The 15664-nt window shown below is 38.7% G+C and overlaps 1 protein-coding gene across 2 annotated transcripts in view; it reads left to right on the forward strand.

Annotated features, from left to right (window-relative positions):
- Positions 1 to 15664, forward strand: part of aaas (achalasia, adrenocortical insufficiency, alacrimia) — a 75017-nt gene that overhangs the window by 41149 nt on the left and 18204 nt on the right. Inside the window, exons 12-14 of one of the 2 annotated variants that reach the window (XM_039746808.1) lie at positions 3347 to 3437; positions 11310 to 11403; positions 11919 to 11989. In XM_039746808.1, the coding sequence (XP_039602742.1) occupies positions 3347 to 3437; positions 11310 to 11403; positions 11919 to 11989 (256 nt within the window). The remainder of the gene's footprint in view (positions 1 to 3346; positions 3438 to 11309; positions 11404 to 11918; positions 11990 to 15664) is intronic. The other variant, XM_039746809.1, reaches the window with a different exon arrangement.

The raw sequence follows: 15664 nt of genomic DNA on the forward strand, positions 1-15664 counted from the left end.
GATGTGGGATACCTGCTGTGACAAAACCCTGAAGATTGTTGAGGGTTGTGTTGGTGTTACCGGTGTTCCCAGAAGGAGGTGTTTCATTTCGCAGGGCACCCTGGATATCATCAAGAGGAGTTGCAGCGCATGGCTCAATGGCAACTCTGGCCTGTACCGGGAACTGAGAAGGACGGCTATGAGGGCAGATAAAGAGGCGTTTGTTAGAGGAATCTGTGAGCAAGTGACACATCTGTGGTCTAGCGACCTGCGTCCTGCTTACGGAGGAATTGAAGCATTATGCACATCTGAATCTGTTCCTCGGAGAGTCGTCAGGGCAGCTGATGGAAGGAATGGTCCTTACGGATGACACTGCAGTTGTGACCCGCTGGGCTGACTACTTTGAGCAGCTGTTCAAAGCTGATCCTCTGGCTAGGACGCTGGATATCGCTGGGTCTACGGTTCTTTCGTCTGATCCTCCAGTTAGCTGTGAACCACTCAGTCTCACTGAGATTGCACAGGTGGTGAACCAGCTAAGGGGAGAAAAGGCTGCAGGGATCTGTGGTATCCGGGGTGAACTTCTCCAGGCTTGTGGAAAGGCTGTTCTCCTGGCATTGCAAGCAATCTTTGCTTCCGTTTGGGAGACTGGCATCATCCTAACTGACTGGAAAACGGGACTTGTCATCCCTATCTGGAAAGGGAAGGGTGATCGCCTGGATTGCAGCAATTACAGGGGGATAATACTGCTCTCGGTGCCGGGTAAGGTCCTTGCTAGGGTCGTCCTCAATAGGATCAGTGATCACTTGCTCACCTACCAGCGACCGGAACAGTCTGGTTTTATGCCTAAGAAGTCTACCATCGACCGCATCCTGGCACTGAGGGTTCTCAAAGAGCGCAAATGCAAATATTGGCAGAGTTTCTTTGCAGCCTTTGTCGATTTTCGTAAAGCATTCAACTCAGTTGATTGAGCTGCCCTGTGGGACATCCTGAGGGTTCTCAGGATTCCCTCGAGGTTGCTGGATATCATAGCTGGCCTGTACACTGGTACTGTGAGTGCTATGCAGAGTGGAGGCAGGACCTCTACGTTTTTTCCAGTTGATTCTGGGGTTCGTCAGGGGTGTGTTCTGCTCCTACTTTGTTTAATGCTTGTATGGACTGTGTGTTGGGCAAGGTCGTGGGGTCCAGTGGCTGTGGGGCATCTGTTGGTGAAGAAAGATTCAGGGATCTTGACTTTATTGACTCCGCGAAGATTACAGCATCATCAGCAAAGGCTCTGATCTGGGCTTGCGAATGTCCTGGATAAAAACCAAGATCCAGGCCATTAATGACCTCTTGGGCACAAACATCAGCAGCGTGTCTGTTTGCGGAGAGAGTGTTGATCTTGTTGAGAGGTTTACTTACCTTGGCAGTGACATTCATGTCTCTGGTGACTTCCTGTGAAGTCAGTAGACGGATTGGGAGAGCATGGTGGGATCATGAGGTTGCTGGAAAGGTGCGTGTGGTACTCTGTCTATTCAAAAGATCGAAGCTCCAAGTCTTTCGAGTCCTGGTGCTTCCTGTCTTACTATATGGTTGTGAGTCATGGACGCTATCCAGTGACCTGAGACGAAGTCTGGACTCCTTTAGTAGTGTGTTTCTCCGGAGAATCCTTGGGTACTGTTGGTTTGACTTTGTATTGAATGAGTGGTTGCTCCTGCAGTCCCGAATGAGGCACATTACCTGCATTGTGAGGGAGCATCACTTATGACACTACGGCCATGTGGGGCGTTTCCCAGAGGGTAATCCTGCTCGACCCGAGTGGCTGGACCAAGCCAAGGGGTCGCCTATGTAACACCTGGCTGCGGCAGAGAGGGGGGTCATTTCCGGAGGGTAGGACTCGACCGCCTGTCTGCCTGGAGGGTTGCCAACCGGGATCCTGAGCTGTTTTGACCTGTGATGGGTGTAGCAACGCACCGTACCAGTGCATGCTCCCCAACTTGACTTGAACTTAATTTTACATAATCAAGAAAAGATCAGGGAGGATTTAACGATGCTTCATGTAGTTAAGAATGGTTGAGAATGGGTAATCGCAATTTTACTTCTTTACAGAAACTAGTGAGGTAGGAAAAAAAGACATACCCAAAAATACTACACCTCATTCTAAGTGTGCTGTTGAGTAGATGTAAAACACACTGGGGCACTCTTGGAACATCCCTGTATTCAGATTAATTCCAGAAAAGTGTATTTATTGAACAGTGTGAACAAAGAGTGAAAACAAAACATACCTTCAAACTCATGTCTTAACATGTATAATTGTAACTGTGTCTGCCTATTGCCCAACATACCCACCTTTTTTTAATTACTTTGTTCTCTCTTCTTTCCATCAAAAACAGTGACATCTCTTGAGTATTTAATTGAAAACTCCTTCCATTTGCACAATGAATGAACTATGAAGCTTTAAAACTAATCCTGAAGTCACTTGTGACCAAGTCCTGAAATGGACTTCAGGGCATGGAGCTGCAGCACTTTTCTTACAGGGACACCCTAATAAAACTAGTAGCCCCTGGTGCCCTGGACCCTGAGCTGTCTATTGCTATTAAGATGCAAGATCTCTGTTAAACGCATAACATGCTTCCAGCAGCAACTGTTTGCCCTCTGTTGTTGAGGAGAAGTTGTCTACAATTGCTTTTCCTCCTCTGCCCCTCTTTCTCTGTCTCTGTATTAGATGAGGAACCAGCTGTGCCTGCCAACCCTGAGGATCACTGCTTACTTCTGAAAAGAAAATTTAAATATGTGAGCAGTGACTTTAACCATTGCTTTTGCAGCCAAAGCAACCAGAAAATGTTGTTTACTTCAAATTAAACTAAAAACCAGCCCGTGAAAAGTTTAACATAGTAGACTGTGTTTCATGGTAAAAAAATCATGGTGAAGATACTACTTTAATATAGCTCATACATATTTAAAAGCACCTTCCTAAGCATTCAATGATATTGCAAGTTGCAATAAAAAAAGGTAAAGAGGGCAATTAATCTTTCTTCTGATTTAGTAGCCATTTTTTAGGTTGACCCAGGAAGGCTGGTTGCCTGAAAACATTTGTAGTATTGGAGCAGAAGTATTTACAGACAGATGCCTTTTATTATTCCAAACACTACTTCAATTGACCTTTGCAACACACAAGAGTGACAGTGACTTTGTTCTTATCCCAGGTCATGGGTGCATAAACAGTGCAGTTAAGGCTACTAGAAAAATTCGCCAAAATGAACTGAAAGCAAAATAGGAGTATGAGAAATTAAGACTTTCTTATACTTGTACTAATATTTTGACAGTGTTCTTACAGTGAGTACATTTTTAATTAACCTTTTTTTGTTGTTTTGCACCATCTTCACAGACTGGTTGCTGGAGTCCTGATGGGAGTCGCCTTTTATTTGCAGTGCAGGGAGAGAGACTGATTTATTCTTTGTCTTTTATGGACACTCCTGGTAAGATTGCTTGTTGGGAATTTTAATCCTAAAATGATTGTCAACCAAAATGTCTGATAGCATATTCATTATCTAGGCTGTTAGCTTTTTTATTTATTGTTTGACTTTTCTGTTTCATGGCATGGGAACTTTGGGGAAACTTGGCTTGGGCTCTGCTAATTATGGTTGCTACATTTTCAAGCTAATGATTGAACTGCATAAGGATTCAGGAAATGTTTTCTTTTGATTCTTGAATTGGACTTAAAACCACATAGTATTAGTATGATTCCTGTCTCTTTTATAATGTGAAATTTAAACCACAGTGATTTGACAAATTAAAAAAAAAAACAAACTAGATAATCTCTTTTTATTTGCAGTTTATGTATATTTGCACTGAGCTATTCTCTCAAAGCTCCAGTAGCCTGAATTCAAATCCTGTTACAGTCACTGTCTTTGTGGACTGTGCATTATTAGCAAGTCTGTGTTGGTTTCTCTGGGAACTATGATTTCATCCCACCTCTGGCAGATGTGGAGATTAGTGTGAATTGGATCGGTGTGAACGCATGTGTGCATTTATTCCTTATTGATTTCTCCCTCTGGGGTTGGCTCTCTCTGTGGCTCTTTAATAGAAGATCAAACTAGAAACACTGTGGATTATATCCTAGTCAACATTCATTCTTCAGTCACTCATTCTGTACTATGTGAGTTTGCACAAAGCCTTAAATTACTGACAGATAGCAGGATGATCATAGAAGTATTGCCAAAAAATGTTAAACAGGTTAAACAAAAAGCTATGTAAATTCAGCTCTCCTATAGTGAAAAGGTTTATGGCACAACAGTAATACATAAATGAAACGGTACAGAAAATTATGGGCACAGCCTTCAAAAGAAATTGATAATTCTACAAAATACAGCAATGAGAGCCATATTGTTGTATAGCAGGGATGATTGAATCATCTAAATAAAGGGGCAACATTTTAAAAGCCTGGAGCTTCAATCTGTGGTTGGTCATTAAAACAAAGAGAGCCTCACTAGTCGGTATCAAAAGAGAGTTCTAGTCAATAAGACCTTCAGAGCTGAATGTGAGTTGTATAGATCCTCATAACAATTTGAAAGGGAAATGAGTGCTGGGATCAGAAGAGAGCATCATGTCTATACGGTGTAAGGAGCATAAACAAGAATGTTAAAATGGTTTGTTCCATCATTCTATCTTCAGAACTCAGTAAGTGACTGACTTATCTGATAAACTAGCGTGATTAACTCCTTGAGGGCTGAATATCTTTTCCAAAAAACAGTTTCTGAAAAGCAATGGCTTCACAAAGAAATCAACATAAATCATCTATTGCTGCATGCTGTGGCTGCCAGTTTGCCAAGAATATGCGTCTGGCTTGCTGCCAGGCTGTCTTTGTGTGGCTGAGTCAACGCCACAGTGCATTACAATCTGGTTTCTACCTGTTATCATTAAGTGGTAGTCCTTCCTGGCGAACCTTGTCAGTACAACGATTAGCTGGGGACCAATCAGCTGAAGCTGGAACCTCACATTCGTTTTCAATCACTTGTATCAAAATCTTGTCCAACAAGTCATAGTCCAGTTCAGAGATAACAGGCAAAACATTGTTCACGGAGTGTTTTTCTTTACGCATTCACTTTGATCTCTCGACATTTTTGCCATTGTTTTCGCCTTGCTACTCACACGAGCGCAGGAAATCTCGGTCAAACCAATGAATCTAACTTTACTTTACTTATAGCAACTAAAACAGAGCGGTTGGTTTTGTCTAAGCTTTCAGTCTATTACCATCATCAACTCCTCCTTTTGACAAAAGTCGACATCAGCCCTGAAAGAGTTAAAGTACATCGTCCCTAGTGCGTGCTTGGTGTGTGCACCCTGTGGTGTGCTGGCGCCCTGCCCGGAGTTTGTTTCCTGCCTTGTGCCCTGTGTTGGCTGGGATTGGCTCCAGCAGACCCCCATGACCGTTTAGTTAGGATATAGCGGGTTGGATAATCAATGGATGGATTAAAGTACATAAGTGCTCAACTCAGGCAGCATCTTGCAAATAATAAAAATGCTGTTAAAACTTTTAGCCGCCTTTACTCCTTAGTTTTAAAATGAATGTTATTTATTTATTAATGTTGCCACGAAATTTACATTTATTTACCAAGTACTTTTTTTAGTGACTGAGTAAAGACAGTAGTTCCTCAGTTTTAGCTAAATAGAAAAAACATGAATAAGTTTTGTATCTCACATCTTTGATCCTAGGAAGTATTTTTTAACTGTTTTTGGCTAAGGCTGAAAGTGATCCATGAATGTGAATTGATTGGCTTAGAATAGTTTTTTGTCTCAAGTAGCTTTTATTAATGCTACTGTAACATTGGACCGAGTCGTCTGTCCAGAAAAATGTAGCAGGTCTCAATGTGCAACTATTCTGATGACTTTACTCTTCTGTCATTTTAGGGTATACTATAAAATGCTACACTTGTCTTAACTAACTTTTGATGTCCCTGTCTCAGCTATTGACCATTTATGTGTAGCTTGCTTGCATGTCAAAATACTTAATTTAGCCATGTGTACTTTTCTGAGCTGCTTATAATTCAGTATTTTCTATGTGTTTCACATAGAACTTTTAAATTGTGTTTTTGGGGTTTTTAGTAGAGTGGTAGTTAAGTTATGTCATTACAGAAGGACTTGGATAGCATACAGGCTTGGGCAGATTTGTGGCAGATGAAATTTAATGTCAGTAAATGTAAAGTATTACACATAGGAAATAATGTTAGGTTTGAATAAACAATGGGAGGTCTGAAAATCGAGAATACACCTTATGAGAAGGATTTAGGAGTCATAGTGGACTCTAAGCTATCGGCTTCCCGACAGTGTTCAGAAGTCATTAAAAAAGGTTGACAGAATGTCAGGTTATATAGCGCTTTGATGTGGAGTACAAGTCACAGGAGGTTCTGCTCAAGCTTTATAATGCACTGGTGAGGCCTCGTCTAGAGTATTGTGTGCAGTTTTGGTCTGCAGGCTACAAAAAGGACACAGCAGCGCTAGAAAAGGTCCAGAGAAGAGTGACGAGGCTGATTCACGGCTACAGGGGATGAGTTAGGAGGAAAGATTAAAAGAGCGGAGTCTTTACAGTTTAAACAAAAGAAGATTAAGAGGAGAACTGATTGAAGTGTTTAAAATTATGCAGGGTTATTAGTCCAGTGGATCGAGACTGTGACTTTAAAATGAGTTCATCAAGAACACAAGGACACAGTTGGAAACTTGGTAAGGGCAAATTTCGCACAAACATTAGGAAGTTTTTCTTCACACAAAGAACGATAGACACTTGGAACAAGATACCAAGTAGTGTGGTAGACAGTAAAACTTTAGGGACTTTCAAAACTCGACTTGATGTTTTTTTGAAGAAATAAATAGATAGGACTGGCGAGCTTAGTTGGACTGAAAGGCCTCTTCTCGTCCAGAGTGTTCTAATGTTCTAAAGTTCACTATTAAACATTACATTTTACTTCTTTAAAATTCATATTGATCAGTAGTTTCATTTCTTACATTTCCACACTCTTGCATGGCAACCCTAAATTTTATTTTAATTTATTTCTACAGGTTGCTGTTGAAAGTAATGTGAATCACTACAAATTACTCTTCTCAAAGTGTTCCTTGGATCCAAAAAAGAACACGCAGCATGAAAAAAATTATATACAAAACTTTTTGTCCGAAACAAAATGTGTTGGCTGCAGCACAAAGTTTTCATTAGTGTCAACATCTCTAAAAAAGCAGTTTGCCAGATGGATCATCTTAGTATATTATGTAATATTGTCATACTAGCCAATGCTTCTTTGTAATATGAAGCTTCTGCTTGTTGTTTATGCTTAATTTAATTATAAAACTTACCATCTTGATTTAAATTGAATTCTCAGACTGTCATGTTATCAGATTAATTTCCACAAGGTGGAGCTCTATATTCAGTGTTGATCACGTTTCTGCGTTTATACATTTTACCTTTTTTTTTCCCTTCTAGTCACATTTATGATATATACTTTGTCTGAATTTCTTCCTTAAACAGGTACAATATGTCCAGATTTTTTTTTCCTTTTTAAGTTTGATTTGACTTCCGGTAGAGCGAATGCTGGCGTGATTGATCGCCGCTGCTCTCCGGTGACTTAACTTTTTTTTTTTTCCTTTAAACTTTTTTTTTCCGATTTAACTTACAATCTAATGGACTAAGCAGCTATTTTCATTTCAGGCAGATTTATTCGCTGAGTTTTATTTTTGAATCATTTTAAAGCTAGACTGATTTCTAGCTTGACTGCTGATTTGGCTGTGTATGGACTATTTTTCGGCCCATCCCTGCCTTCATCTGAGTTGTCTGTGTCTTCGCTTAACCTGTGGACCGGTAGGATGTTTGTTTGTTTTGTGTTTGTTTGCTCCCTTCTGTCGCTCGCTATCCAACCTGTGATGGTCTGCCTCAAGACTCAGCTGTCGAGGTACTCTGACTCCGCTTTCACCTGTCTTGAGTCTCCGCTGACTGGCCTGCATCTCCACCCAGACATTGTATTCCTCCCCCGTCAGAGATGCATCCACCGTGGGTCCCGCTGGAGTATCCAAACTGACAGTTCGAAAATAATAAACTCCATCTGGTCCAGTTATCGACATCCTCTCACGTAATTTAGGCATATTCGCTGACCACAGTGTGTTGGCCAGCCTAGCCCGGTCAGCTAACACCGTTGCTAAATGCGATCACGCCGTTGTTAACTTAGGTCTGCTGAACATCCGCTTACTCACGAGCAAGGGGCCTCTCAATAATAATAATACATTTTATTTATATACTGCCTTTCCCATGCTCAAAGCACTTACAGAATATAAGAAAGAAAGGCAGGGTATACAGTGTATAGCATACACTCATTCACGATCTCCTCACTGATTGTAAGTTTGACTTTTTCTGTCTGTGACATGGCAACAACCCCATGACTTTTCGTAACTTAACAAATCCACTACCCTAGGGTTTGTTTACATCTCTCAACCCCGTGGCTCTGGCCAAGGTGGAGGTCTCGTGTTAATGTATTGTGAGAAGTGGAAAGTTCTGCCGTTGTCTATTCCTGCCTTCAGTTCTTTTGAATCTTTTGTATGTCAATTAAATGAACCTATTACTACTACTATTGCAACTGGTTTACCGGCCCCCTAAACCAAACAATGACTTTCTGAACGACACTGCTGTTTTCCTTACACACTTATCTACTGTTTCATCAAACCTAATACTTCTGGGAGATTTCAGTTTACATATGGATAATATCAATGTCCCTATTACTAGAGACTTTACATCCTGCCTTGAGAGTTTTGGATTCCAGCAGCATACTGATGTTCCCACTCATTCCAAAGGACATATCTTGGACTTGATTTGCTGTTCTGGAGTTACCCCGCTTGATTGTACTGCAGATGAACTTCCCATAACTGATCACTTATTTCATTCAGTGTTAAACTTGCACTTTCCAACGCTAAGTTTTCCCGTCTCATGTCTTCCCATAATCTTAAGAATATTAACTTAGACTCTCATTCCTCTAGAATTGATTCCCTTATGGACATTGATAATTTATCCACTCCTGAAGAAGTGGTTTCACACTATAACACTGGACTTAATGGTATTCTTAACTCTCTTGCTCCATTAAAAACTAGATCTGTTTCTTTCTCCTTTTCTGCTCCCTGGTTCATGCCTGAACTTCGACTTTTGAAAGCCAAAGGCCTGCAACCTGAACATTTATATAAAAAAACTGGACTTTTTGTTTACAAAGAGATGTACAAAAACCATATACTTTATTACAAGGACTGTATTGCCCAAACTAAATCTATTATAATCATTTTCTTCCAATGAAGGTAAAACCAAGTCATTGTTTTCACTACTTAACAATATCATACAACCCCCAGATTCTTTACCTTCTCACCTTTACTCAACTGAATTTTGCAATTCCCTTATGGCCTTTTTCATTAAAAAAAAAGTCCAGAAGATTCATCAGTCTCTCTGTACGGATTCCTCCAGTACTTCATTTGAATTTCACCCACCAACTCACTAATTTTCAGCTTCCTACTTTCTCAGAAATCTCAGATCTTGTCTGTAAGTCTAAGCCATCCACCTGTCAACTGGACCCCTCCCTACAGTTCTAGTCAAAGCCTGTCTCCCCTCTCTGGTCCTCCTTATCTCTGCTGTAATCCACACTTCTCTCACTACTGTTACTGTTCCTTCAGCTTTTAAAACTGCTGCAATAACCCCAGTACTGAAAAAAACCTGGTGCCGATCCAACTAATTTTAGTAATTTACGTCCTATTTCTAATCTAACCTTTATTTCCAAAAATCTTGAAAAACTAGTGGCTATTCAACTTCATTCTCATTTATTTCAAAGTAGTCTGTATGAACCGTTCCAGTCTGGTTTTCGTCCCCTCCACAGTACAGAAACGGCACTTATAAAAATTACTAATGACCTCCTTATGGCAGCTGATTCTGAATTTCTGTTCTCATCCTCCTTGATCTGAGTGCAGCCTTTGACACTATTTTTGTCACTACTCTTCTCAATCGATTATCTTCGATTGGCATTACCCACACTCCACTAGATTGGTTCAGATCCTACCTCTCAGGCCGCACTCAGTTTGTTCAGCTTAAAACTTTCATATCCTAACTAACCACTGTTACTTCAGGTGTGCCCCAGGCCTCTGGCAGGGGCTGAAAGCTCAGGTGTGTGTGAATGTAATGTGTTATATATATATATATATATATATATATATATATATATATATATATATATATATATATATATATATATATATATATATACACACACACATACAGTACAGGTGAAACGTTTGGACACACCTCCTCATTCAATGTGTTTTCTTTATTTTCATGACCATTTTGCATTGGTAGATTCTCACTGAAGGCATCAAAACTATGAATGAACACATGTGGAGTTATGTACTTAACAAAAAAAGGTGAAATAACTGAAAACATGTTTTATATTCTAGTTTCTTCAAAATAGCCACCCTTTGCTCTGATTACTGCTTTGCACACTCTTGGCATTATCTCGATGAGCTTCAACAGGTAGTCGCCTGAAATGGTTTTCACTTCACAGGTGTGCCTTATCAGGGTTATTTAGTGGAATTTCTTGCTTTATCAATGGGATTGGGACCAGCTGTTGTGTTGTGCAGAAGTCAGGTTAGTTGGACGATCATTTCTTTTTCAACAGGACAATGACCCCAAACACACCTCCAGGCTGTGTAAGGGCTATTTGACCAAGAAGGAGAGTAAATGGTCATGAAAATAAAGAAAACACATTGAATGAGAAGGTGTGTCCAAACTTTTGGCCTGTATTGTATGTATATACGTTTCTCTACAGTTAAGCCTGCAGCAGTACACAACTCCTTAAATGCTGCACATTCTTTAATGGCTGGATATGTCCCCCTCAGTAGAGGCAGAGTATATTGCAGACATCTCCTCCTCTCTTGGTGCAGTGGCAGTATAAAAGCTGCTTGAGGCTTATCTTTGGTCATAGTGAATGCTGTAATACTATTCACATGAACTTTCCCAGTGAAGTAAAGTGAAAAGCTGTCTGTTCTGAATAAAAATTAGAAGATAGATACTTTATTAATCCCAAGGGGAAAGTCACATACTCCAGCAGCAGCATACTGATAAAAAAATATATATATTAAATTAAAGAGTGATAAAAATGCAGGTATAACAGACAGTAACTTTGTATAATGTTAACATTTACCCCCCCGGGCGGAACTGAAGAGTCGCATAGTGTGGGGGAGGAACATTATGTTGTTCATGAATGCTTGACACAGATAAGATTATGTGTGCTACACACAGATTACTGTAAAAGCTGTTTGTTTTATTTTGCTTTTTTCCACTACAGGTGAACCTTTAGGACAAGTTGGTGGTTCAAAGATGGCATCTGTTGTAGCTGACCTATCTGAAACAACCTTTAACACTTTGAGTGGAGAGGTGAGGTAAGTATAAAGGTAACAGTTCCTTCAAATGTATAGCTGTTTAATTGCACAATATTATTCAGTGAAAAAATAAGTGTTAAAAGATTGGTTAGCAACCTTATTAATATCCATCTAATTTCAACATGGATTGTGTACTGCTTTATTATAAATTCAGATCATTGCTGGTTTTTTTACTTACTACAGCCAAAAAATAAAAGCCCTTTAGGGTATTTGCCAGCTACTGTAGTCTTCTCCACCCGCTGTTGATGCTGTGATGGCAACCATTTTAAGTACCCAAACCATTGTACTGCATGTTAGGTCTTGTAAAATTAATTTCTCTCATTTTTTCTCATCTTTTGACTTTTTGACTTCTTTACAATCTGGATTACTATTTTATACTACTATATAAATGCCTTTTTATACTTTTTGTTAATGTGATTTTAATAATTAATGTATTTATTTGTTGGTATGCTATATTTTAACGTTTTCTTCCACATTTTTGATGGATTTGTGTACTATTGTACTTTATTTTAAAGCAGGATTGGAGGAGAAGTACAGTCACTTGTATGGGATCCTAGGGGAGAAAGACTAGCCGTACTAATCAAAGGTAACAGTGGCTTTGCCAACCTTTTATAATTTTGTGATCAAAGCAATAGGAAAAGTGAAACTTGGCAGACTTAAGCATCGACTGTTTTTTGCTGTTGTGCTAAGTGTGACTCATTTTATTAATTGTAGTTCTGCTTTTATTTGCCATTAAGATATTTGATGAAGCTGGTATTCCTTTGTGACTGATGGTTTAGAAGGAAACCTAATATACTTACTCTTTTTGACATCTATTGCTTCTATGGTTGTGTCTTTAGTACTTGTCATATTATTGTTAGGTTTATCGGGGAATATGGCCCAGCTGCTGCAATCTTATTTTTGAACATTCTGAGAAATACAGTAATCTGAGATATAATTGATCATTCTGTTTTTTGAACATACTTTTCCCTTTGGCAAGGCCAGTTTCCTAAAATGCTGAGTGGAACAAGGCAATATATATTCATATATATATGGAACTATATATATATATATATATTATATATATATATATATATATATATATATATATATATATATATATACACACACACACACAACCTTTATTAGAAAAAAGCAAAGTTGACTCAGTCGTTCACTCACTTGCTAACAAAAACAGATTTTCCCATTTACCTGAAAAGTTGAAATTTGGCATGATGATACATCCTGGGTAGTAGACATTTCAGCATTTCATTATATAAGGGGAAAAATGAAACCTAGAACAGAGAAAACAAAACACTACAGAATCTCAAAAATGCTTTGACCGATTGGATTGAAATTTGTTGACACTGTAGAAAAATGAAAACAGTACTTTTATTTATTTCATTTTTTATTTGTTCATATTTCTCATTTATAATGTTCTAATGAATGGGACATTCTAATGCACCGTGTCATCTTATTTTACCAAAATACTGACGGTGATCACACAGAGAAATGGGACATGCTAGTTTTGTTTAGTTTATGCATATAAATGCTGTCTGCAGAAGCAAAGTTTGATGATGCGTGAAGAAGACATATTTAGCAGGTGCCTGCCAGGAACTGTGGCTATGAATGTAGTCAATTTTGTGCTACTGATCCGGTAAGAATGGTATTTAATTCGTCTTACTTCCAACCTTGCCCAAATGTCGAAAGTGGGGACTACAGTTCCCATCCTAGCCATTAAGCTGCGCCAGAGGATTTCATCAGCTCTCACAAAGTTTGAATAAGAGCAGTGATAAATGCGCCATATTATTAAAGGTAGCAAGTGCTGCATTTTTTTTACCCCTCAACAACTTTGGGATAATTAATTTTCTTGCTGGATTACAGTGCTAATCTTGGAGCAGTGTTTCTCAGCCTTCAAATTGTGGCTTTGGAACTCAGTTTTACCTTTACAAGTCACTTGATGACTCAAAGACAGCATTTAAAGTGAGGGATTTCCCCTTTTGACAACTGAATGTGATTAGAAGAACTGGAGGGGGGGTGATCCTCATTGTAAAACCAGCACAGTACAGTGAAAAATAGCATACAGTGTTAGTGCTGTCAGTTGCTTTTTGGACCAAGGGAGTGCGTCAGATGTGACAAAGCCAAGAGAAACTGATTACATTTTTATAAGTGCATACATAGCCTTGTGGGTTTTTTTTTGGGTTTTTTTTTTTTAAATACCAACTCTGTTGTCCACCTGCATATTGTCATTAAGTTCACAATACAATTCAACAAACAGCAATTTGAGGTTTATTTAAAAAAAAAAAACCCACAAATAAACTAATGGTGCTAAGCCACAATTGAATATGATGAAGAGTGATTTATTCTTTAGATGATGAAGAATGCTGTTTTTTCAGAATGTGATAAGAAGGGAACAGGACAGTGCTTTGGAGCAATTAAAAGGAACCATTAATTTTTGCTTGTACTTTCTCATATATGAAGTACAGTGGTACCTCAGTATATGTCCGCTTTGGAATAAGTCCAACTTGGTATATGTCCTGTTTGGATGCGAAAAACTTTGCTTGGTATACGAACTTTGTTTGGAATACGACTCACATGCTAGAACACTGTGCGCTACCCTTGTTTACCTCTCTCGAGACAAAGCCACGACTGCCCATGAGCGTCAGTACGCCAGTTGCTAGCATTCAGTGAACAACCTGTGCGCTACCCTTGTTTACCTCTCTCGAGACAAAGCCACGACTGCCCACGAGTGTCAGTACATGCTATAACTCTCTGTGAATTTTCACGTGATTTTGTGTTTTTTCACATAAATTTGAATTGATTGTTGGGAAGTATGAAGGTGGCATGCGTATCTGGGACATGGCTGCTGCATATTGTGAAAAACAGACGTTATTAAAAAGTAAAATGAGGTTAAATTTTCATTTTTCATTTTGATGAATCTCGACGTTTTAGACTTCCCTAAATCGGAGAAATACCAGTTTTGGAATTGTGTGTGTGTGTGTAAACGCAATAACTTGAGTATGCTTTCACGTAGGTCAACCAAATTTTGCATACGAGTATTAGGTACAAAACGTAAATTTCTGTCAACTTTTGAGCTATTTCCGCTAACCTTAAGTGCTACTTTACCTTTTATTCATGCTGCTGCAGAATCCGGATTATTCAGCTATACTTTTAACATAATTGTTCAATATATTATTTATTTGATTTATTATTGATGGTTCTTTAATGTAAATAATAAAAAAATCATTGTCTTGCGGTTTACTCCTCAGATATCCATCCCCATATCTGAGTATGCGAGAAAGTCTAGGGGAGACCACTTCTAATTTTTTTTTTGGTGGGTAAACATGTACTCAAATCACCAGTATACTGAGACAGGTGCTAATTTAAGCTGCGGATGCTAATGGAGTGTTGCGATTTTTATTTATTTATTTTTTTAACATTACCAAACACCTTTTTTAATACGGAGTTCTGCTGCAACCATTTTCACAGCAGCACCACCACCAAGGACTGTATGTAGCATGTGCAACAGTTTTCAGTTCAAATGAACTAATAATACTAGCCCATGATTTAAAAAATACAAAAAAAAAAACTAATAATGTATTCAGAGAAGTACTTATGATACATATGATTAATCACTGGCACTAAAATTCTAAGGCCTTAGAACATTTCCCAGAGTGAAGCTGGGTAACACAGCTAGTATATTATAAAATACCTTCATTACTTAGAAGCTCTGAAGTAGTCTTGCTTTCCACAAATGTGCTTCTCTCCTCTCTCTCTCTCTCTCTCTTTCTCATTGAATTTGTATCAGACTGTTAATTATTCCCAAAGCAAAAATGGAATAAAGGTAATGGGTGGGTGTTTTTTAGCAATAGGGCAACTTTTGTAAGAAATATATCCCTGCCACCTGAAGTAGAATGTTTAAAATCACAACTTAAGCGAGTACTCCATCCAAAATTTTTTTTTTATGTTACTTGCCCGATGTAGTATGCATTGATGGCTGAGAAAAAATTAAATGTCATGTTTTCACACAGAATGGAGATTAAAAAAAGTCTGATATAATAGAATGGTGACCAATGCTGTACAACAGGAACCAATGTGAGGTGAAAAAAAAAATCTCACATTGCTCATCTTGCAAAATTCACATTTCAGTTATACGGTTGTTTGTTCATAACATGCAAAATTCATTAATTTTTTCCTAAAATATTCTTTATGAGGAGTAGAGACAGATCTTGATTTCATAAAGGTAATCCCATGTGACTTGCCTTTCCTATTTATAATGTGT

This window comes from Polypterus senegalus, chromosome 3, assembly GCF_016835505.1.
Source record: "Polypterus senegalus isolate Bchr_013 chromosome 3, ASM1683550v1, whole genome shotgun sequence".
Lineage (NCBI taxonomy): Eukaryota > Metazoa > Chordata > Cladistia > Polypteriformes > Polypteridae > Polypterus > Polypterus senegalus.